This window comes from Bos mutus, chromosome 28 (assembly GCF_027580195.1).
Source record: "Bos mutus isolate GX-2022 chromosome 28, NWIPB_WYAK_1.1, whole genome shotgun sequence".
Lineage (NCBI taxonomy): Eukaryota > Metazoa > Chordata > Mammalia > Artiodactyla > Bovidae > Bos > Bos mutus.
In genome coordinates this window covers 15,991,643-16,014,926 of record NC_091644.1, presented here as the reverse complement: position 1 = coordinate 16,014,926, position 23,284 = coordinate 15,991,643, and the positions used below count along the sequence as shown (strand labels likewise).

Below are 23,284 nucleotides of genomic sequence, written 5' to 3'. Positions count from 1 at the left end.
AGCCAAGGGCACGGGGTTGGATGCCTGGTCAGGGAACTAACATCCCGCCAGGCACATGGCCCGGCCAGAGGAAGTAAATGTACAAAAAGTATACTATATCAGAATAACCATAATTTTTTAAAATTCCCAAACCAAAAAACATTATCCATTCCGCAAGTCTTATGACCGGCAAAGGTCATGGGTGAGAGAACCTCCAAGACGGAAATCAAAGGGGCCGGGGGTCAGCAGGAAGTCGCTACAAGACTTTGTCTAATATGCCATTGGAAGGAGAGTTACTAAAGATAGTTCAGTCGCATTTCGGTTTGGGGTGGGACCATAAAGTTACCACGACATCTCAGAGTGGGGGGGAAAAAAAGGAAATACATAAGAATCCTCAGAAGCCCCCGCAGACGGCCATCATAGAACAGAAACTAGCGCGTGCGCGGAATCCGGGTTCCTCGGCGCGTGCCTACTGCAGACGTGGCAGAAGGCGTGGCCTTGGAGCGTGGGGGTGGAACTTCCGGGGGCGACGCGCCGGCCCCCTCGGAACCGGAAGTGGAGCCTGGGAGCCTTGACGTTAGGAACGAAGTCGAACCTGGATCTGGAGCCGGGTGAGGAGTGGCTTCGGGAGGTTGGTGGGTAGGAAAGCAGAGGAGATCCCGGGGTATCACTGGCCAGGTCGGCGTCCTGTTTGCGAAGGAAGAGAGAGGATCGGGGGCGGAGCCCGGGGAGAGACCCTCACCTCATGCATTCACAATCCAGAATCGGTCCTAGACCCTCCTTTTCTCCTGGCCCAGATTCCGGCTCCCGCTTCCTGTCCGGAGCCTGTTGAAGGGCGCAAGACGCTCGATCTTCTACTTAGAGCAACAGTCCTATTATCGTGGCCCGAGAAGCTTGTTTGGTTTCTTGGTCTTGATCCCCGGCACTCCCAGCCTCCACAGCTAGACTACTTTCAGAGTTCTAGGGAAGCTTGCCCCGCCCCCTGGGTTGCCACCCTTGACTGTCCACGCAGAGTGAAGTCGAAACTTGAGCCTGACTCCAAACTCTTGTGTGTGTTTGAGGGAACTATTTCCTCCCATCCCCACCCCCACACCGACTTCAGAAAAATAAAAGGGAGGGGGACATCCTTCAAGCTTAATGTTGTGACCTGTGCAAGGTTCAGGATTTGGAAGAATAGCTCCTGAGATGGCTTTGAATTTAAAAAGTTCTAGTGCAAGTGCAGCTCAGCTTTTCTGTAGTTAAGATGGCCCTTCCTAGCACAGGCGAGAGGCCCGTTGTTCCACTGCAGCAGCTATGAGCTCTTTTGCTTCCTGGGTTCCTTCTTCTGTAGGATAGTTGGAATGATCAGGTTGTGTAGAGTAGATGTGATCAGATAGTCCTGTTCTTGGAAGGATCCTGGAAAGACCCTCCAATTCATTCCTCTGTTGTTGGGCAAGATTGTAATAATTTTGGATGTGGCCTAGATTCATGACAAGCCTATAAGGAGAGCAGAAACAGAGTTGGAGGAGTGCCTTGAGATTTAGAATAATTACAGTCCCTCTGCTTGAAGGATAAGGTGAATGATCTTTTCCCATGAAATCCAACTTTGCTATTGATCTTTGAACTGTTTCTCTGGGTTATTGTGTGAGGTTTTTGTGCCAAACCTGCACTCAGTTCTAATCTGGTATCTTGCTAGAGTTTTCAGCTGTCCTTTACATTTAGTGATTTTAATGCTTCAGTACTAAGGTCCATACACTCTTTTGGTGGGAAGACTGAGGATGGAGTAAGCACCTGATTTACTGCAGTTTATCCTAAGAATGTCGTTTTTCTAAATGGTCACTCTAAAATTTGTCTTTTGAGGGGGAGGGGATTTAGTTGATCTGTTTTAGACATGCAGTTTGAATGATTAAAAATGACTAGCACACTGCAGGGTATTCAGTTTTGTGGAGTGAATGGATGCTAGAGTGAATGAACAGAAAGTGGGAACATTGTTTCATTTACCTGTAATATCACAATAGTTCATCAGTGGCAGGACTCCTTGTATGACTAGACACTAGAAATCATACCACTAGGGAATGGAGGCTGCTGCTCCATTCCACTGGGCCTCTCTGAAGTTGAAATTTATACCCTCTTGGCAGTGACAAAGCATAGGGTTCAGAGTAACAAAATCCTTGCTTTGAGGAGGCAGTCTGTCTACTGTCTGGGGAAGAAAATTACAAAGATCCTGTAATAGTATGAGAATGATTAGGCTAATCACTGCCTGATAAGGTCAGTCCTTTTCTAGCTCTGCTTCCTACCATGAATAGTGCTTTCACTTTAGAAAGTTGATTTTGACTAATTTCTATCTTCTCTCCCATCTAATAGGTGAGACCAAATCGGGGATGCTCTCATAATGAATGTTAACCAGTCAGCTCCACCTGTGCCGCCATTTGGGCAGCCCCAGCCCGTCTACCCAGGGTATCATCAATCCAGCTATGGTGGGCAACCAGGGTCCACAGCCGCCCCCACTCCCTATGGAGCTTACAATGGCCCAGTACCAGGCTATCAGCAAACCCCTCCCCCAGGTATGTTTCCAAGCTTCCTTTGAGCTAAGGAAGGGAATTTGTAATCTTCAGGTTGGGTGGTATTGCCCTACTTAAGCTGCCTAAAGGGTTGTGGTGACTGGGATTGAGGAACATGAATCTGGCTCTTGGTCACTGAGAGTCCTGTGGGCCATCTGCCCTTTCCTGTTTTTATACAAGGTGACTGTGTCTTTAAAACATCTAGTAGGGCGCCTCATCTTCCAGGTTCAATGGCAGTTCACTTCATATGGGTGTCACCCTGTGCAGCCTCACCTGGTTGAATTGTTCACAGCTGGATGGAAGGACTGTGGTCATAACTCCTCCAGAGCCGGTGATAATTTCTCTCATCGGACTCGTGGTTCTATTTATACGTGATTGTGGGGCATAGGGAATTGGTTCATGGACAAAATGTATGATGTTTGTATGCCTGGGTTTTGGTGCTTCTCATATCTTTTTGGTGATAACATTCCTTTTCAAGTTTCTTTGGCTTCTTAGATGTTGTCTAATATCAGGGAAATTAAAGGAGACTGTTTGTCCTTAGGGTCAGTGTTTGGCTTTTATATTACATTTTTCATGAAGAGGAGCTCATAACCTGTGGGTTATTCATAGGGGGCAAAAGAAGATGGTTGACAATAGATCTTTGGTTAGGCGAAAGGGAAAGTGTTAGTGCTCTTTGCGACCCCATGGACTATACCTGCCAAGCCTGTCAGGGTCCTCTGTCCATGGGATTTTCCAAGCAAGAATACTGGAGTAGGTTGCCATTTCCTTCTCCAGGGGATGTTCCCGACCCAGGGATCGAATCCAGGCCTCCCACATTGCAGGCAGACTCTTTACCATCTGAGCTACCAGAGAAGCCAGGGTTAGGGTTAGGGTCAGGGTTAGGGTTAGGGCCTTAGGGTATGCCAGATGCTTTATGCGTTTTAAGAGAGTTAATTCCATAAAGAGATATGTGAAAAAGAAGGCACTAAAGAGGCATTGGTAAAATTTGAGAAATGAATGAAGTTATTACCTTTTTAAATTTTGCCATGTGGCACGTGAGATCTTGGTACCCCAACCAGGAATCAAACCCATGCTCCCTGCAGTGGAAGCTCAGACAGAGTCTTAACCACTGGACCACCAGGGAAGTCCCAAAGTTATTACCACTTTTGTTATGACTTTGGGGAAAGAAAAAATTTGGAGTGATGAGATTAGGTCTCAGGGCTTTGGAAGAGCCTTACTCTGGGTTGGGACTTTGGCAGGACAGAGTCCATGTCTGATTTGCCAAGTTGTGGCTTATCAAGATGGAGCTGGCATTGCCCCAAGAAGAAGCTCTGTTGAACTGAGAGGAAAACATATCTGGCTCTGTGATGGCTAGTGAGCAGGCTAGTGAATGGCTAGTGAATTCAGATTAATCATATTCCTGCAGGCAGGTTCTGTAGTGTCTAATCTCTACTGCTGCTGCTGCTGCTGCTAAGTCACTTCAGTCGTGTCCAACTCTGTGTGACCCTATGGACGGTAGCCCACTAGGCTCCCCCGTCCCTGGGATTCTCCAGGCAAGAACACTGGAGTGGGTTGCCATTTCCTTCTCCAATGCATGAAAGTGAAAAGTGAAAGTGAAGTCACTCAGTCGTGTCCGACCCTCAGTGACGCCATGGACTGCAGCCTACCAGGCTCCTCCGTCCATGGGATTTTCCAAGCAAGAGTACTGGAATCTCTACTGAAGGCAGAGCAAAAGAAAAACAGTAGTTTGAACAGGGGTCAGCAGCATTTCCAAAGTGATATGCCAAGTAACTAATTGCTTTCTTCCTGCATTTCATGTGGAAAGGATGATTAGCAGTCATAGAAGTAGCTTTGATGGCAGCTCTGGTGAGCAGAACACGTGTAGTGCAGCTTTTGTGAAGACATAAGCGACAGCAGTAACTGGAGGCCAGGAGACCTGTCCTGGGGGCTTCCCAGGTGTGCTAGTGGTAAAGAACCTGCCTGCCAATGCAGGAAACATAAGAGACCTGGGTTCGATCCCTGGGTCAGGAAGATCCCCTGGAGAAGGGCATGGCAACCCACTCCAGTATTCGTGCCTGGAGAATCCTCATGGACAGAGGAGCCTGACAGATTACAGTCCATAGGGTCACACAGAGTCAGAGACAACTGAATTGACTTAGCACACATGTACAACCTGTCTTGACTGAATAATTGGGCGGAAACAAAGTCTCCAACCCATGCTAACACTTCCCTGAGCCATGTACTATTGGGAGTGTCAACATTTAGAAGTGGATGAGAAGAAGATGGTTAGGATCTGTAGAATATATAAAGAAGAGGTTGGCAGAATAGTCTCTCTAAGGGGCGCCTTTCTTTCTTTTTTTTTTTTTAAAAGAATTAAAAAATTATTTATTTACTTGGCTACATTGGTTTTTCATTGCATCATGCTGGATCTTTCATTGCAGCACATGGATTTCTCTAGTGGTGATGCAGGGGCTTAGTTGCTCTGTGGCATATGGGATCTTAGTTCCTCCACCAGGGATTGAACCTCCATCCCCTGCATTGCAAGGTAGATTCTTAACCACTGGACCACCAAGGAAGTCCCAATGGGTATCTCTTTACAGCCTAGTTCAGCATGTTACTTGGTCATCTTCTAAGCCACATTCCTCACATATGTTCTAAGTTTTTGACTTCTAGGGTGGGATCATTTCTTTAAAAGAGTTGATGTTTTGTCTAGGGTAGGTTTATTAGACTGTCCTGGATTGAGTGAGAGTGTATAGTGATCACAGGAAGGCCCTACATTTTTGTGGCTCTGACTACAGCTTCACTAGTAGTATACCTGTTATACCTGTTTAAGAGAGTGAAAACTCTCTGGCTGGGCATCCATGTTCAGAATCTCTTGTAACTGGAGTTGCATCCTGATGGTGTCCTTTTCATTGCCAAGCTGTGATATTACACTTGTGATATTGCAGTGAAGGTTTGAGCTTATTGATCTTTGTTTTGCATTCCTTGCTCAAGGTGGAGGAGACATTTCCTAATTTCTTAGCTTCTCTTCATCACCCTCAGGTGTTTCAAGAGCCCCAGCTTCTTCAGGGGCACCTCCAGCCTCGACAGCACAGGGCCCTTGTGGCCAGACTGCATATGGCCAGTTTGGCCAAGGAGATGTGCAGAATGGACCAAGCTCCGGTGTTCAGATGCAGAGGTATGTACTTGGGTCAACCTAAAATTGGTCAGATGAGACTGGAAGGATTAGGAATGTATGAGGGCCTATTTTACTTTTCTTTTTTTTCCCTTTGTTTTTCTCTTAGATTCCTTTTCCTCTTCCCTTCATCTTATTATAGTTCGTTTTCATTTTTCCAGATTAGAGGTGCTGCTGCTGTGCCTCTGTGGGTTATTGACTCATTTAAGTACCTGTGTTCTTTGGCATATTCTTTCCACTTCTGTGAACTTGAGTTTTTTCCTTGGCTAGACATATATCTTAAATAATTGTTATGGTCCTTCAGAGCCTACCCTAAGGAAGAAACAGGAAGAAGGAACCTTAGGATTATTTGTCTCTTTTGACTTCCCCTTTTCCTCTAGAACAGGCACTTAGTGGGGCTTATTGGTTAAGTTTGGGTGTGACCAGTCATGAAAGGAAAGATCCTCAAAGGAAAACTACATAAATGATGAAAACTTGGTGGTGTGTGACCCAATAAACCCCTGTCTCTGTGTGGAAGTCCTTTAAAGGAGGGTAGTCATCTCTATTGGAGTGCTATTTATTTTTTGGTAAACAAAGAATAAAGTATAACTGCGGTAGGGTGTGTAGTAGTAGAAGAGTTGCTTTCTGACATTTTTATTAGGTGTCCAGAATATACATTTTTAGCATCAAATGTAAGACCAGAGGACTGAGCCTTGGAGCTTACCAACTTATAAAAGGCATTCAGAGTAGGGGCCATCAAAACGCAATGAGAAAGACCAGTAGTGAAGTAGGTTAGCCAGGTGTCATAGCATCCTGAAATTAGGCAAGGAAAGTATTTTAGGAAGTCAAGAGAGTAATCAGGTGTGTCACTTGCTGCTGAAGGTGAGATGTAGACTAAGAATTGACTGTTGGGTTTGGCAAGGTTTGACATCATTGACAAATGTAGTTTCAGTGGAGATATGAAGGCAGCTGTCTAGTTGGAGCAGGTGAAAGAATTTCAGCTGGGAAGTGGACTAATGTAACCTAAAACCCTTTTGCTACAAACATCTAGAAAGGGGAGAGGAAATAGAAACAATTTTTTTTTTTTTCAAATGCATAATCAAGCTTCAAGGAAAGTGAAATCCTCAAGTGCCAGATAACAAGTGGGAACTGAAAATCAGAGTGGTTAAGTTGATACTGTGGCTGCCTGTGCAAAGGGTGGAAATTATCTTGAGAACCTAGGAACTTAAGTTTAAGCAGGTAACTTGGGCATTTCTGAGCTGAGGTTTAGAACTGAAATCTTGTTTATGAAATCTGGACTTAGGCTACACTTCAGTAAATAGGTAAACTAGAAAAAAAAAAAAATCTGTATACTGGCAGAGGGAGTTAATAAGGAGTCTTGATTCTCCCAGGCTGGCTGAGGATAAGTTGCAGGGGAGTGCGGGGTGGGGTGTTTTTGGACTGCATGTGAACATCAGGGGTCATTTGGGGTGGCGAAAATATTCTAAAATTGGAATCTGGTGATGGTTGCACAACTCTTTAAATTTACTAAAAATCATTGAATTGTACACTTAAAAGGAGTGAATTTAATGATGTGGAAATTACAACTTAAACTTAAAAAAAAACTTTGATACTGGGCAGCAGTATCATTGGAGTACCCTCCAGAAGCAAATCAAATGCTAACAACCACTCTCCCTCAATTCAGGGATTTCTCAAAGGAAAAAAAAAGATTAGACTATGAGAGGAGAGCAGATAGTAGGCTAGTACATTGATTAAGGGACTGTAACTGTCAACATAGGATTACGTACCTACCTGAAAGTGAAAGTGAAGTCGCTCAGTCGTGTCCAACTCTTTGCGACCCTATGGACTGTAGCTTACCAGGCTTCTCGGTCTATGGGATTTTTATGTACCTACCCTAAGAGAGGGCAAATAAAGGCGTTTACAGAGATTGATAGTTTACCCTGTATGGGCCCTGGCCGAGAAAAGTACCAGGGAATAGACTAGGGGAAAAAAAGGAAGAAGAACCTAGAAAGAAAGATCTTTTAAAAGAGATAGGAGGAAAAAAAAAAAAGAGAGATAGGAATAGTAATTAAAGAAGTAGAGAGAGAGACTTCCCTAGAGGTCCAGTGGTTAGGACTCCTCATTTCCACTGCAGGGGATTCGGGTTTGATCCCTGAAGTGGGAACTAAGATTCCACAAGCTGCATGGTGTAGCCAAAGGAAAAAAAAGCATAGACCAATTTTTTCCCTAATGTTTGGCTAAAAGATAAAAGCTTGAGGGGGATGCATGGTTTTAGGGCAATTTTATTTGTTTGGATTTTTTAAATCCAATCCAATTACATCTCAGTTCATTGAGATGTAATTCATATACTATGCAGTTCACCCTTTAAAGTGCACAAGTTTAACGATTTTAAGTATATTCACAGATATGTGCAACCATCACTGTCGTCCGATTTACTACATTTTCATCACCTCAGAAAGATACACAGTATCCTTTATCTGAGGAGCTATCCCTATTCAGCTTTTCCTTAACTCTGTCACTCCCCTAACTGTAAACAACCACTAATCTACTTTCTGTCCCTATAGACTTACCTATTCCGGATATTTCATTTTAATAGAATCATATATATTTTGTAACTGATTTGTTTCACTTAACATAATGTTTCCAGTGTTCGTTTATGTGTAGCATGTATCAGTACTTCATTCTTTTTATTACAGTATTTCATTGTATGATTATACCACTACATGTTCTTTATCCATTTATTTGTTGATGGACATTTGGGTTGTTTTCACTAATAGTTGGTTATTTTTTGAGATATTTGTATCTTTTTGTGCTGATGGGAATGATCAAGGAGAAAGACATTGAATGGGAAGTACTTTGGAAAGAAAAGTTCCAGAATAAAAAAAGATATTTACACATAAAGTAGATAAAAACATAAAATAGTGTCCAGAATATGTAAAGAACTCCTACTAGTCAATAAGAAAAAGTCAGTTCAGTTGAAAAAATAATAAAATCTGGAATAGTATTTTATGAAAGAAGGGATACTAATTGCCAAAGAACAAATTAAAAAGCGGTTCAACCTCATAAATGAAGAAAAAAGTAAACGTTAAAAACCACAACAGAATTATCCTATGTATTGATCAGATTGGCAAAATTAAAAAGCTAATAGTACTGAATATTGCTGAGCATATGGATTATCAGGAACTCTCCTCATCCACTGGTGGTCAGATGCAAATGAGTACAGCTACTATGGGAAAATAACTTGGAATTATCTGTTAAAATTAAAGATATCATATCCTATAAACCAGTAATTAAACTCATAGCTGTATGCCTTAGAAAAAGCTCAGGTATGTATAAGTTAAATATATGATTGAACATAGTAACATTATTGATAATATCCAAAACTTAGAAAACCTTCAATATCCATCTGTAGTAAAATGCTTAGGTAAATCGTGGCATATTTATTTAATGGAATAACACTTATTTAATGGAATAACATTTAGTGATGAAAGAGAATGCTAAATGCAGAAGCATAGATGAATTCATAAACATATGGTTGAACAAAAGAAGCAAAACTCAAAGTATGTATGATGTGATACTGTTTACAGAAGTTTGAAAACCTGACATAACTGAATTGTTTTAAAGACAAGGGAACAATTTTTAGAAAGTTGGGAAAGTAGTTATCTTTGGGAGAAAGGGGGCTTCCCTAGTAGCTCAGCTGGTAAAGAATCCACCTGCAATGCGGGAGACCTGGGTTGGATCCCTGCGTTGGGAAGACCCCCTGGAGAAGGGAATGGCTACCCACTCCAGTACTCTGGCCGGGAGAATTCCGTGGACTGTACAGCCTATGGGGTCGCAAAGAGTCGGGGACATGACTGAGTGACTTTCACTTTCACTTTTGGGAGAAAGGAAAGGGTTGTGAGGAGAGGCACACAGGGCCTTTGGTGTATTCCATTTCTTGACTTGCCCTTTGGTTACATGGGTGTTTGTGTTATTCAGCAGTACATGTATATTTTATGTATTTTTTTCTATTTATGTTACATTTCACAATTTTAAAGTACATTGGACTAAGAATTGGGCCTGGACCTGGGTTCTAGTTCCAGTTTAGCCTGCTGCTTTTACCCTTAGTGTTTTAGTTTTCCATCTGCTCGCTTCCCTTCATTAATTTGCTGTAAGAATTAAAGCATTTAGAGATCCTTTGTAAACTATAAAGCTATGTGCAGATAAGGTGTTGGTTTATATGATAGAATACCAGTAGGCAGTTGAGAGTATTATCCATGTTAATAGAGTAGTACCATGGAATACAATTGTTCTGACAAGGATTTATAAGCATCTGCCATGGACTAACAGTATGTTTGTTACTATGGAAGGCAAAAACTGCAAAACCCAGCAAAGAGCTTAGGGAGGTAAGTTTCACTAGCATAATGCCCTGAAAATACCAGTTGAATGAACAAATGAAAAGTGTGAAACTGCAGGACCAGTAGAAGCTGACCAAACATAATAAAGTTCCAGTTATTTAGTAAAGACAAACAGGAAGGATAAATCAGGATTTCAGTGTAACAGGCTACTATGGTGAAGAATTTGATTCATTCTTGAAATTCCAGAAGGAGCTTGTTATGTACAATAATCTATGCTGTAGATTTCTGCAGTAATATTATTGTAAACCACTGGTGCAGTGGCTAGTTGGTATGCAGTGATACTGCATTGATGCTGTATTTGTATTTTAATGTGGCAGCTGGTACCATGGGAGTGTCCAGCGCAGCTATTCAAGTGACGAGACTTTGCTGGATAGACTCAGCTAGCAGGCTGCCTGGCTTATATCCTCTGTGTCTAGCCCTTAACTCTGGTCAGATAGTATCATCTTTCTCCATAGTACAGAATGCCAAACTTAGCTCACCAGCTCTTCTGATCTTAAGAGTTTTCTAATACCTTTCCCAGGATTAAGTGATCCTTTGGTTTAAAAGTTAAACAATCTCCCTGGAGAAGGAAATGGCAACCCACTCCAGTATTCTTGCCTGGAGAATCCCATAGACAGAGGAGCCTGGCAGGCTACAGTCCATGGGGTCGCAAGAGTCGGACACGACTTAGTGCACTGTCTCACCCCAGAGATCCTGCCACATATACCACAAAAACCAAACATCCCCCAGTGACCTTGGCCCCACTGTTCTAATCACTCCCAGGTGGGAATTCAGGCACATATCCACAGAGGTGACATACAACATACATACGGTTCTGTTATGTCCCATATATTACCCTTTCATGTCCCAAGGAAGACATTTTCTTTTAGAGATTTTCATTTAGTGTATCTTTAAAAAATCTTGTGTTAAACTTGCCTCCATCTTTCTCTTGGGTAAGGACAACCCAGAAATGGCCCTTGTGTGTCTGTGATGTTGCCATTCACAGCTTTCTTGATAGGCCTAGTACAATCTTGAGAACAGGGCTGCTGTATGCTGAGTGTCAGACGGTAGCTCTCAGCTTTGCCTGTCTTAGGTAGTTAAGCTGTGCATTTTTTATTGGTGCACCATGTTTGATTTGTCCCTAATACCTTTGAAGTTCTTCTGAGAAATGAAATAATGCAACATGAACTTATTAAAATACATTTTGAGCCTTTAAAAAAAAAAAGTTAAACAGTCAAACTATATTTGTTCAAGCCCACATTTATTAAGCTTCTGTTGTGTTAATGCTTCTGTGCACCTTTCATTTCGACTTCTTCAGTGCTTTTGAATACAGAACCGAAGTGGCTTGTCAACAAAGGATTAAGGCAGACGAGGTGATAATCTAACTACCAGAGTAAATACTGTTTGATCTGAGGGTGCTTGGCGTGTGTTTTGGGAGTGAACCTAATGGAAAACAAGGTTTGCCCTGAATAATCACAGTGTAGATTATGAGGAATGTGATTTATTCACAAATATATAAAAATATGAAGCCATATAAGAGCCCAGATGAGAGTAAGATGCTGTAAAACAGTATTGTTTCCCATATGATGTGGGGCTCCTGTCAACTTTGAAGGGATTCCTGGCCCACTAGAAGCTTCTGCCTTCCATCTCCCCACAGGCTCCCTGGGTCTCAGCCATTTGCGTCTGCCCCATTGGCCCCTGTGGTCAGTCAGCCAGCTGTGCTTCAGCCCTATGGGCCTCCCCCGACAAGTGCACAGGTGACTGCTCAGCTGGCCGGAATGCAGATCAGTGGTGCTGTGGCCCCAGCTCCTCCCGCTTCGGGGCTGGGCTATGGTGAGTACCTATGACCACAGGAATACTGTTTCCTTTTTAGAGACATCTGTCTCTGGGGTATACCTGGATCCCTTTTATTTCTTTTATTTATTCCTCTGAGCCCCAGCAGATGGGACAAGTCATTCCTGCCCCTCGGGTGGAAAGGAAGGTGGTTTACTGAACAAGGAGGCAGAATGACTGGGGTTCTGACTCTGCTTCTTCTACTTCTCAGGCTCACCAACATCACTGGCCTCAGCCTCAGGAAGTTTCCCTAATTCTGGTCTGTATGGCTCCTATCCTCAGGGCCAAGCTCCTCCCCTTGGCCAGGGTCATCCAGGGGCCCAGCCTCCCCAGCGATCTGTCCCACCACAGGCCTCCAGCTTCACACCCCCTGCCTCAGGGGGTCCTCGGATGCCTTCGATGACTGGTCCACTCTTGCCTGGACAGAGTTTTGGGGGGCCCCCAGTGAGCCAGCCCAACCATGTGTCCTCACCTCCTCCTCAAGCTCTGCCCCCTGGTACCCAAATGACTGGGCCCCCAGGACCACCACCACCTATGCACTCCTCCCAGCAGCCAGGCTATCAGCTGCAGCAAAATGGTGAGTTTTTCCCAAGGACTACCTAGGAGCCAAAAGCTTCAGCTATTCAGGTGTTTTCGTTGTTGTTGTTATTTGCTTCTAGTATTACTTGCTAAGTGGTGAACTAGATAGACAGCTTCAGGGTATTAAGATGTGGTACTCAGATGTGGGATTTATAAGATTTTTTTTTTCTCATAGTTCAGATAACATAGGCTTTCTCTGAAAGGTTATTACTGTACCTCTCAATTCTATGTTTATAATACTTTAGTCATTTCCGTGAGGCCTTAAGAAGAGATAGGGAAGGAATATTTTGTTCATCAACCTTGCCCTTGTCTCCCAGGTTCCTTTGGACCAGCCCGGGGCCCTCAGTCCAATTATGGAAGTCCCTACCCAGGAGCAGCCACTTTTGGCAGTCAGCCTGGGCCTCCTCAGCCATTGCCTCCTAAGCGCCTGGACCCTGATGCCATCCCGAGCCCTGTAAGTAGATACTTATATGGTCCTGGGGAAGGAGCTTGTGGCTACCAGATAAGTGAGTCAACCTAGATGAGATGTTTGCCTAGCCTTTCCTGATTATTTTTCCCTTTTGTTTGTCATGTTGCAGGTGTAGAGCCTACATGTAATTTTTGACTCTCTAAATAGAACTTGACGTCCCAGAAATATTTTAGGGGTATTCTTACTTCATAGCTGGGCAGGAAAGGAAGGGAGGCCAGGAGTGATCAGCAGTGTCACAGAGCTCTGGGTTGAGTGCAGTGTTCTCTCACCACTGGACAGAGCCTGGTAGCCTCTGCTCTTCTGTGGAGTACTGGCCGTGTCCACGTGTTGTCCTCTAAGATCTAGTAGGATAGGATAGCAGTCTTCTTAATGGTTAGAGCTGGTGGGGAATCTCTGGTGTTACTGGTGAGAAAAGGAAAGCCTCTCTGGACTCTTTCTGCCTCTACCTGGATAGTGTTTTAGGAGAAAGCCTTCGATACTTTTGTTTGCTAGTCTTCTGCTGTGTGGATGGAGAAAAGTGATCTACAGTTTTAAGGGCAATGTGGGGAAGTTCCTTCTCCCAGGAAGAGGGTGAATCTTACCCTTAGAGCCATCAGAATGCTCAGACCTTCCTCATCACACTCAAGAGTAGAGGCTGACACTGTATTCCCAAGTGGAGGCCACTTTATAGTTCTGTCTGCAACATTTGCTATGTCAGTTGCCTCACCATGCTTAGCCATTGTCATATTCCATCCTGTTCTCTTCCCTCTTCCTTTGGGGAACCATCATGGTGAGGGACCCAGCTGGCTAAGGGGGACCCTAGAGGATGAAGCAGTGCCTCTTTCCTTTTTCCTCCTCTAGTGAGAAGGAGAGTCTGGTTGGATGTGAGGGGAGGCTTCTTTCAGTGTAAGAGTAGTTCTTACATGGGAGGCTTGGCCTTTTGGAGGGAACATCCCTCTTCTTCCTTCTTAAAATTTCTCCTATTCAGCCCCTCCATATAACCCCTCTTGCCTCCTGTTTGCCCCCTTCCTTATCTTTCTACATCATAGTCTAAGCCATTAAAGGCTCTTTTTTGGCCCAGAAAAATTTGGAGTTTCTGATCGAGAGGGGGCCTGATTTCAGCAGTAGGAGCTGGGCTCCAGCTGTTCATGTCTAACTCATCAGGGCTGAGAGAAGTAACATCTGCTTCTTGTTCTTTTGTCTCCCTCCCTGTATTCCCCTGCTGCCTTTATTATTAAAACACTAAAAGCAACTCAATGAGCTGCCTCCTCAGCAGAAAACCAGGCACAGAATAGACCCTGATGCCATTCCTAGTCCAGTAAGTGCAGGGGGTGGGTGTGTGTGTGTGATCCCTGTGTTAAATCACCCGTGCATGCCTATGACCTTGTCTTCACCTCATCCACCATGTCCATCCCTCTCCATCCTCTTCCCTCAGTCCTTCTAGACCCTTGCTTTTACAAGCTAGAAAGATATGCATGCCTCAAGTCACCATATAATGAAGTAGCAAGCTGTTAGCAGTGCCTTTAAGTATGGGATGGTAGAAGGTCAGGCTCGAAGGGCGGGATCAGGTAGCTTGTTAAGCTTTGGTTTTAACCCTGCTGGCTCCTCCAGGAGCCTGCCTGTGACATGTGATGGAACAGGACAAAACAGTAGATCCTTCCCTTTTGGGTTTGGTTTGTCTACAGCTTGTTGCGGAGAAACATGGGTAGGTGGCTACTAATGTACAAGTCTGGGAAACTGGCATTTCTTACAGGGAAAGGGACTGCTGGTTTGGGAAAGTGTGGGTCACTTTCTCATCTGGAGAGTCTGTTTGACTCTGATATATTTCTAAGCTTCAGCTCTTTATTCTATGGGACACAGAGTCTTATTCTCCCTTTACTTTTTCTGGTTTTACCAAACCCATCTTGAAGTAACTGACAAAGGTTATCAGTCTGCACGAAGATCTGATCACCGGCTTTGCAATATCTCTTTTTTTTCCTTCGCTGGGTCTGTCCAAATGTGGGGGACTGAGGATTGGGCTATACGATCCTCTTCTCCCATATTTACACACTGATGCTTACCTGAAAATAAGGCAGCATCTGCTTCCTCACCTTACCTGATCATTTCTGGCTGTGTAATCCTCTCCTCACCCTGTCCCTCTACTCTCATTGACTGTAGAGTCATTCCAGGTAGATTTCATTTTTACATGGTTACTGTTGTCTGTTTTCCTGCTCTTGGGGAGAGAAGGGGAGGGGAAGCCTCGATGGGGGAGGGAAGTGGAATCTGACCATGTCTGAAGGCTTGTGATTAGAGCTGGAGCTTTCCTGGAGTAGGTATTGGAACAGGGTGATCACTGTTTATTGGGGTCAGGGCGATTCATAAAGAAGCCCTTTCTCAGTGTTGCCCATGCAGCAGGTTGCTGCTGACTATAGAGTGGAAGATTGGCATTACAGCATTTTATATGATCTCCAAAAGGAGAGCAGGCCTGGTGCATGAGGTGTGTTCCTTGGCAAATTCTTAGTTTCTGTGCTGCGGCTCCAGCCTTTCTTTCTTCTGCCTCGGGGACGTGGTACTCCCTTCTCCCTTTTCATCTGTCACTTCATTCATTTCACTTCTTCCCTACAGATTCAGGTTATTGAAGATGACAGGAACAACCGGGGTTCAGAGCCATTTGTTACTGGAGTACGGGGCCAGGTGCCACCCTTAGTCACCACCAACTTCCTGGTGAAAGACCAAGGTGAGAAGGGCAATCACTCATCCCTGCGGGACTTTTTCTCCAGCATTATCAGCTTATGGATGGGGCTTTTGTCAGTCTTTGGTCAGAGACCAGTCCCTCATTGGTCTCTAGGGGGAAAGAGCCACCATCACCTCTAGCATCTGTTGGGGTGATGGGGTGGGTCAACAACGGCGAGCTGGTGTCTGGAGTGACTCTGTGATCTGACTCAGCTTTTCCATCTTCTCCTTCAGGAAATGCAAGTCCCCGGTACATTCGATGCACATCGTATAACATCCCTTGCACCTCTGACATGGCTAAACAGGCTCAGGTGCCCCTGGCAGCTGTCATCAAGCCACTGGCAAGGCTGCCCCCAGAGGAGGTGAGTCAGGGACAGACTGGAGTATAATAAGAGGGAGGAAGTGAGGGGGAGCGAGGATAAGACTTCTTCCTAGATGTGATTCTGGCAGTCACAGTAGATGAAGGCTTAGTTGGTCGGGAGGGGAGCGTATCGTCAATAGCTTTCTATCCCAGGGCCCATGCCTGAAGAGGGTGATAGGGAGGAAAGCAAAAGCCCAAGAAATTGCTGGATGGAGCAGAGTTCACACGTGAAACACGCTTTTAAAAGAGTCAAGGCCAACTTGTAGGGGAGAAGACAGCTGGAGGCAGGAGCCTGCCGTAGCATGGTCATCACCCGGTGATGAGAGGCATGTCACTCTGGTTTTTCTTATCCTCTGTCCTGTCATCCCAGGTAGGTTAGAAATATTAGGACAGCATATTAAGAAACAGAATCCAGGGGTCCTTCTTTTACCTGGTTTGGGCTATAATCTGTCACCCAGTACCTGGAATCAGGATGAAAAGAGACAGTGTTTGCAGCTGCTACACCATGCCATGGTGTAGATACCTTTGTGTTCATGCCTTAATGAACTTGGGGGGGATTTCTCTGTAACTGGACATTCAGGGCTCACCTTACATCCTGCTTCTTTGTCTTGTTCTGTCTTTTTCTCTTTCTCTTTCCTGGGTCTCAGTGAGGATGGCTGGACACTTGCCTGCTGGTCTCTTATCTGTAGGGTACCATCTGCCTGGGGTGTCAGTAGGTATCACAGAAATCCAGGGATTGGGGAGGACAAGTGTCACAGATACTTGGGTGGGAAAGGAAGCAGGGGTCAAGATCCTAGGGCAGGAACGAAGGGGATTGAAGATTGGGCCAGAAATGAGAATCCTGGGTAATCTTCGACTTTTTCCTCATGCACCCATGTCAGCCCCTGGATTGTTTGGGCCAGGTCCACTGTTGCTCTTCTCTTTGAAGAAGTGAAATTCTAGAGATGAGGAGTAAGGAGAGGGACTCTAGTCCTTAGACCTTTAGGGACATTTGTCCTCATACCCCTTCTCTCTGCTCCCTCCGCAGGCAGACTGTCTGAGCCATGTCCTTCTCCCTCCAGGTTGTTCCTCCTCATCTGTTCCCACATATCACTCTAGCTTCCTTCTGTGTCTGAGCCCCTCCCCTTTGCTCCTTAGGCTTCACCGTATGTTGTCGACCATGGGGAATCTGGCCCTTTGCGCTGCAATCGTTGCAAAGCATACATGTGCCCCTTTATGCAGTTCGTTGAGGGAGGGAGACGCTTCCAGTGCTGCTTCTGCAGCTGTATCAACGATGGTACGTTCACAGAGCCTGGGGCTGGGGGATCTGGACTGCATCTTCATTATTCTCTCTCTAGTTAGATAGATGAGGCTCTGTTGTTTAGGGGATGGGGACGTGAAGTGCCTCTGGGGCTGTGGGGCATTACAGTGAGCTCAGCCAGGACCAGATGAGGACCGAAAGCGGACCCATGAGTAACACTCTGCCCTACTCCCCACAGTTCCTCCCCAGTATTTTCAACACCTGGATCATACCGGCAAGCGTGTGGATGCTTATGACCGTCCTGAGCTGTCCCTGGGCTCTTATGAATTCTTGGCCACTGTAGATTACTGCAAGGTGAGGGAGGGTAGTGTGGGGAGGAGCCGTGGGTGAAGGACAATGAGGCAGCTGAGACTTGCTGTGGTCATTTCCCTCACCCTGTCACTGTGCCCTTGGATGATGACTTATCTCTAGTCAGCTGACCTGCTCACCGATACCCCTCTCCCCTCCAACATTTCCTTCTTTTGCAGAACAATAAGTTCCCCATCCCTCCTGCCTTCATCTTTATGATTGATGTCTCCTACAATGCCGTCAGGAGTGGTCTTGTCAGGCTCCTCTGTGAGGAGCTCAAGTCACTGTTAGACTTTTTGCCTAGGTGAGAGTGAGGAGCCAAGGTACTCCTATGGATGATGATGGCTGGGGAGGGGGCGCAAGGGTGGGTGGTTGGGATAACTCAGCACGTGAATCCGGATGTCATGAAGTTGGCTGGTGGAGAAGGTGGCAAGTCTGGGTAACAACGTCCCTTTCTGCAGGGAGGGTGGGGCAGAAGAGTCAGCAATCCGCGTTGGCTTTGTCACCTATAATAAGGTGCTCCACTTCTACAATGTGAAGAGCTCATTGGCCCAGCCACAGATGATGGTTGTATCTGATGTGGGTGACATGTTTGTGCCACTGCTGGATGGCTTCCTGGTCAATGTCAGCGAGTCTCGGGCAGTCATCACCAGGTAAGAGTCAGATTGTGGGGGTAAAGTGAGGTGGAGGGCAGGGTACAACCACAGAAAGCCAGTGATGGACACAGGCTATGCCTCAGGAGTTCTCGGAGTCTGAGGGCCAGATGACTTTTTGGGGGAATTGAGGGATCTGAAATTTGGATAGCAGTTTTGATTGCCTCCCATCACCTATCTCTTCAGCTTATTGGATCAGATTCCAGAAATGTTTGCAGACACAAGGGAGACGGAGACAGTATTTGCCCCGGTGGTTCAGGCTGGGATGGAGGCTCTGAAGGTAAGGCGAGAGTCCTGGGCAGCCGCCTGTGTGACGCTTTCTTCTGAGCATCTTACCTCTGGGATACAACCCCTGTTGCTTTAGTGATTGGTGACTGTCCAGTGAGTCAACTTGTCTGACACAGTTGGCACTGAATAAATGACGAGGGACGGGATGAATGAATAATGGATGAATAAAGGAAAGAATGGACCAGTAGCTCTCTCTCCTCTTCCAGGCTGCTGAGTGTGCAGGGAAGCTCTTTCTATTCCACACCTCCCTGCCCATTGCAGAGGCCCCAGGGAAACTGAAGAACAGAGACGACAGGAAGTTGATCAACACAGACAAGGAGAAGGTGTGGGACTGGGAGCTGGGGGGAGGACTTCCGATCACAGAGGAACGTGCTGTCTCTTTACAGTGCAATACTCTTCACTTTCTCGAGGGGGTACTGGGACTAGACCCTCTGTCCTTTCATATCTGTGGCTGCCAGCCTTCTCCACCGCTCCCACACCTCTCTACCTCATCTCATCCCAAAGCCCTTGGTAGACTTTTTAAAGAGAATATTCCACTACTATTGCAAACTGTAAGGTAGCTCTGAAGTCTTACGTGTCCTTGAATAATAGCCCATATTACATACATAGTACTCAAACAGGGTGGAACTCAGGTCTCTGAACATCTTCTTCTGTTCCTCCCTAGACTCTGTTCCAGCCTCAGTCAGGTGCCTATCAGACCCTGGCCAAAGAGTGTGTGGCCCAAGGCTGCTGCGTAGACCTCTTCCTCTTCCCTAACCAGTATGTGGACGTGGCCACCCTCTCTGTTGTACCCCAGCTCACTGGTGGCTCTGTCTATAAATACGCTTGCTTTCAGGTACGGCATGGGACTCTGGGTGGCAGGTGGAGGCAGGACTGGGATGCCTGCCTACAAGTGGAGTGGCTCCTTAGCTGCTGACTCATTGATAGGAGTATCATTGAGAAGACCACACAATATAAAGAGTGTAGCGAACAGGAGCACGGGGCTTGAAATTAGCACCGGGTTGATAGTCTGGCTCTACCACTTAGACGCTATATGACCTAGGATAAATTACTTACTTTCTCCTTTGTTTCTTCATCTATAAAATGGGGTTTTTCAGTAGCTTTTAAGTAGGGTTTGTCATCAGGATTAAGTGAGCACATGTAAAGCACTTAATGTAGTACTGGGCATGTAATAAGTGCTTAAAAGCTTAAATAATAACATCGTTATTATTACCTTTACCTTATTGTCATTAGTATTCTGCAGGCTTGTAGAGTGGAGAGGGTACAGGGATTGTTGGTGGATTGTATGTAGTAGATGATGTGACTCTGGGCCTGGGGATGCAGGTGGAGAACGACCAGGAACGGTTCCTGAGTGACTTGCGTCGGGATGTCCAGAAGGTCGTTGGCTTTGATGCTGTGATGCGGGTCCGGACAAGCACTGGTCAGTTCTGGTTGGAGATGAGCAGCTGAGCGGGGGCCCTCGGTCTGGGCACCTGTCATACTACTAACCGTGTCCCTATCCGTGTGGCCTCAGGTATCCGTGCTGTAGATTTCTTTGGGGCTTTCTACATGAGCAACACCACAGATGTGGAGCTGGCTGGGTTGGATGGGGACAAGACGGTGACTGTGGAGTTCAAGCATGATGATCGGCTCAACGAAGAGAATGGAGCCCTCCTGCAGGTGCTGGACCGGAGGCAGGGGTTGGGGAAGAAGTGTCAGCGGTCACTTCACTGGATTAAGTAGGCCATAGGGAAGGGGGTGAGGGGTGCGCAGAGAGAACTAGAAGAGGCTGGAGAAGGGATAGCTCCCATCTTTCTTCTAGCTTCATAAAATAGCAAAGAGGAGGTGTTGCAAGGGTCTTGGTGAGGGAGGGGTGTGAATTGCCCCTCTTACTCTCCCCCTAGTGTGCCCTGCTCTACACCAGCTGTGCAGGGCAGCGACGGCTCCGCATCCACAACCTGGCTCTCAACTGCTGCACTCAGCTGGCTGATCTGTACCGAAACTGTGAGACTGACACGCTCATCAACTACATGGCCAAGTTTGGTGAGGGCAGAGGCCAGGCAGAGGGGAATCGGGGCTAAGAGGATGGACAGCAATCCAGCATTCCTGGGTGGGTGTGATGGTGGGAAGGCACCTGTGATGGAGTGGCTGACCAGTGACCATGCTGTCTCCTTTCCCATCCAGCATACCGGGGGGTCCTAAGCAGCCCTGTGAAGACTGTTCGTGACACTCTCATCACTCAGTGTGCCCAGATCTTGGCCTGTTACAGAAAGAACTGTGCCAGCCCCTCCTCTGCGGGACAGGTTGGGCAAGCTTGTTGGTGGAGAAGGTGTTGGGATACACCTTTGCATTGGGAGGGATTTCTCATGATCATGATCACTGACTTTGTTTTGATAACTCCCTTAGTTGATCCTTCCTGAGTGCATGAAGCTCCTCCCTGTTTATCTGAACTGTGTATTGAAGAGTGAGGTCCTGCAGCCTGGAGCTGAAGTCACTACTGATGACCGTGCCTACGTCCGGCAGCTGGTTACCTCCATGGACGTGGCTGAGACCAATGTCTTCTTCTATCCTCGGCTCCTACCGTTGGTGCGACTGAATGCTGGCGTGTGAGACACTGTACTGAGAAAGGGGCATCATAGGAGGAGGAAGGGAAGGATTAATATTGTCTGTATCTGACACTAATACATTTTTATCTATATTATCTGATGTAATATTTTCATACTGAGAGTTACTCAGGTGCTTAGTTTTCAGAAATTTTGTGTGTATGGGGGTGCAGGTGGGCAAAAAAGTCTTACAGTCATTGGTAACCTTTTGCCCTCTTCCTTTTGTCCAGACAAAGTCTCCCATTGAGAATACCACTGAACCACCAGCAGTCCGAGCATCTGAAGAGCGTCTGAGCAATGGGGATATATATTTGCTGGAGAACGGGCTCAACCTCTTCCTGTGGGTGGGAGCGAGTGTCCAGCAGGGTGTTGTCCAGAGCCTCTTCGGCGTCTCATCCTTCAGTCAGATCACCAGTGGCCTGGTGAGGGCAGGGCGTCAAGGAGAATGTGGGTGTGGAAGTAGGCTTCGTGATGAGAGCAGAAGCCAGTAAAGTTAGTGCGCTCATTCTCTTAGCAGCAGGGGACACCGAGAGGGAGGGTGCTGTCATTCTTCACAGGCTTCCATATTTCAGATAATGCGTAAATCTGTGCTGCCCCATCTTGTCTTCTGGATTCAGCGTACCTTACCATAAGGATAAATGAATTTTGTGTTTCAGAGTGTTCTGCCAGTTCTGGATAATCTGCTGTCTAAGAAGGTGCGAGGCCTCATTGATAGTTTGAGGGCACAGAGATCGCGGTACATGAAGGTAACAGTGATCCAAACCTGCATTTCCTACCTTGTCAAGTCCTCACTCTGAAGGCGGGGTGGGAGAGTGAGCGACTAGATAATGGGATTTCAGGGCGTGTGGTTAATTCTCTTCAGCCTTGCCTCATGACCCTGTATTCTGACTATAGCTTATTGTGGTGAAACAAGAGGACAAGCTGGAGATGCTGTTCAAACACTTCCTGGTGGAAGACAAGAGCCTGAGCGGGGGAGCATCCTATGTGGACTTTCTCTGTCACATGCACAAGGAGATTCGACAGCTTCTGAGCTAGAGCACATGGGTAACAGCACAGGGTCCAGGCCAGCTTCCAGAAAGTACCCAGGACAGCAGAGAAACTGGGACAGTTCCATATCTTATATGTCATGTAAGCTGACCTCAGTCTCTTTGGGGGGAGGGGGAAGTATAAGGAGACACCTTCTTTCTGGGCTCAAGTATCCTACCACTCTGTCGTGTCCTGCTGTTGGAAGGTGCCCCTATCCCCTCACTTTATCCTCCTTTTCCTGCTAATCCTGTCGTAATGAATGTAGTTTCTCAGTTCACTGTATATGATTTGGTGTTGGGGGACTTGAAGCCACCCAGACCCTGGCAATATTATGTGTCCCTTTGGACCAGCCTCCAAGAAGAGAAGGGCAGGTGGGAAGGCACAGAGATCCCAGGGGGTTACTACGGGGGGAGGGGCTGCTAATTCAGCTCATTGTCATCAATGACTTCCTATATTAGGGAAAACATACATACAGGTGCACAAGAGCTGGGCTGTAGGCCGTAGATGGTAGAAAAGTGGTCAGTCTTCTTGGGCCTGGAAGTCAACAGCCAACTCAAAGTGACTGAGGGTGGTTGATTAGCTTTCTTGCTCTGCTTCCACTGCTCTTTCTCCTGCAATGACTGATGATCCCTTGGTGGACAGAGACACATTATCAGAAATGAAGGAGCCTGGGAATAGTTGCAAAGAATATTGAGACCTAGGAGAGGTATTAGCCTCCATTCCAGCCAGAGCGGCCCCAACACTGGATGGTTCTGTAGGGAGCCTGGTCATCAACTTGCAATACCTCACAGAGCCAGCCTATATACCACTCTGAGCTTCCGCTGGAAACACTGCTCTCCAAGCTGTTGGGGAGAGAGGCAGAAGTGGCTAGTCTCTCCTGCTAGGACACCACTCAGGCTTTGGAACTGACAGAGTGGCTGACAGTTATCTTCCAACCCGAGCTGGCTGGGGCAGGACAAGGGCTAGGCTTGATGGTGGCCAGGCTTGCCTGCTCCCAGCCTGGGATGCCCCTGCTCTGGACCTCTCATTTCTCTTCATTGGTTTATTTTTCAATGCATCTTTAATTTGTAAAGAAATAAAAATAAATTAAGATGTATCCAGTAGCGTCATTTTTCTCTGCCACGTATCACTTTCCCTCTAGTCCTTCCTGCCAGGACTAGCGGCTCTGGGGAAGTGGCCGGCTGAG

The 23,284-nt window shown here is 46.2% G+C and overlaps 1 protein-coding gene across 2 annotated transcripts; it reads left to right on the top strand.

The window, feature by feature from the left end:
• Positions 1–474: 474 nt before the first annotated feature.
• Positions 475–23,194, top strand: SEC24C (SEC24 homolog C, COPII coat complex component). Of its 2 annotated transcripts, XM_070364707.1 has the most exons (24): positions 475–590; positions 2,323–2,522; positions 5,541–5,676; positions 11,686–11,861; positions 12,073–12,438; positions 12,758–12,894; positions 14,138–14,206; positions 15,493–15,604; positions 15,835–15,962; positions 17,099–17,237; positions 17,440–17,555; positions 17,729–17,853; positions 18,011–18,202; positions 18,389–18,482; positions 18,697–18,813; positions 19,155–19,325; positions 19,814–19,910; positions 20,004–20,149; positions 20,374–20,512; positions 20,654–20,772; positions 20,876–21,055; positions 21,303–21,494; positions 21,729–21,818; positions 21,967–23,194. In XM_070364707.1, the coding sequence occupies exons 2-24, from the start codon at positions 2,351–2,353 to the stop codon at positions 22,105–22,107; spliced, it is 3,354 nt and encodes a 1,117-aa protein (XP_070220808.1). In that variant the 5' UTR covers positions 475–590; positions 2,323–2,350; the 3' UTR covers positions 22,108–23,194. The 2 variants fall into 2 exon arrangements, with proteins under 2 accessions (XP_070220808.1, XP_070220809.1); XM_070364708.1 differs by lacking the exon at positions 14,138–14,206.
• Positions 23,195–23,284: the final 90 nt, after the last annotated feature.

Bases quoted from the DNA above. Each gene is read 5' to 3' on its own strand.
- SEC24C (XM_070364707.1), top strand. From the start codon at position 2,351: ATGAATGTTAACCAGTCAGCTCCACCTGTGCCGCCATTTGGGCAGCCC. The intron at 18,483-18,696 runs GTAAGGCGAGAG...CTCCTCTTCCAG, and splicing joins CTGGGATGGAGGCTCTGAAG to GCTGCTGAGTGTGCAGGGAA. The intron at 21,056-21,302 runs GTGCGACTGAAT...CCTTTTGTCCAG, and splicing joins ATCCTCGGCTCCTACCGTTG to ACAAAGTCTCCCATTGAGAA.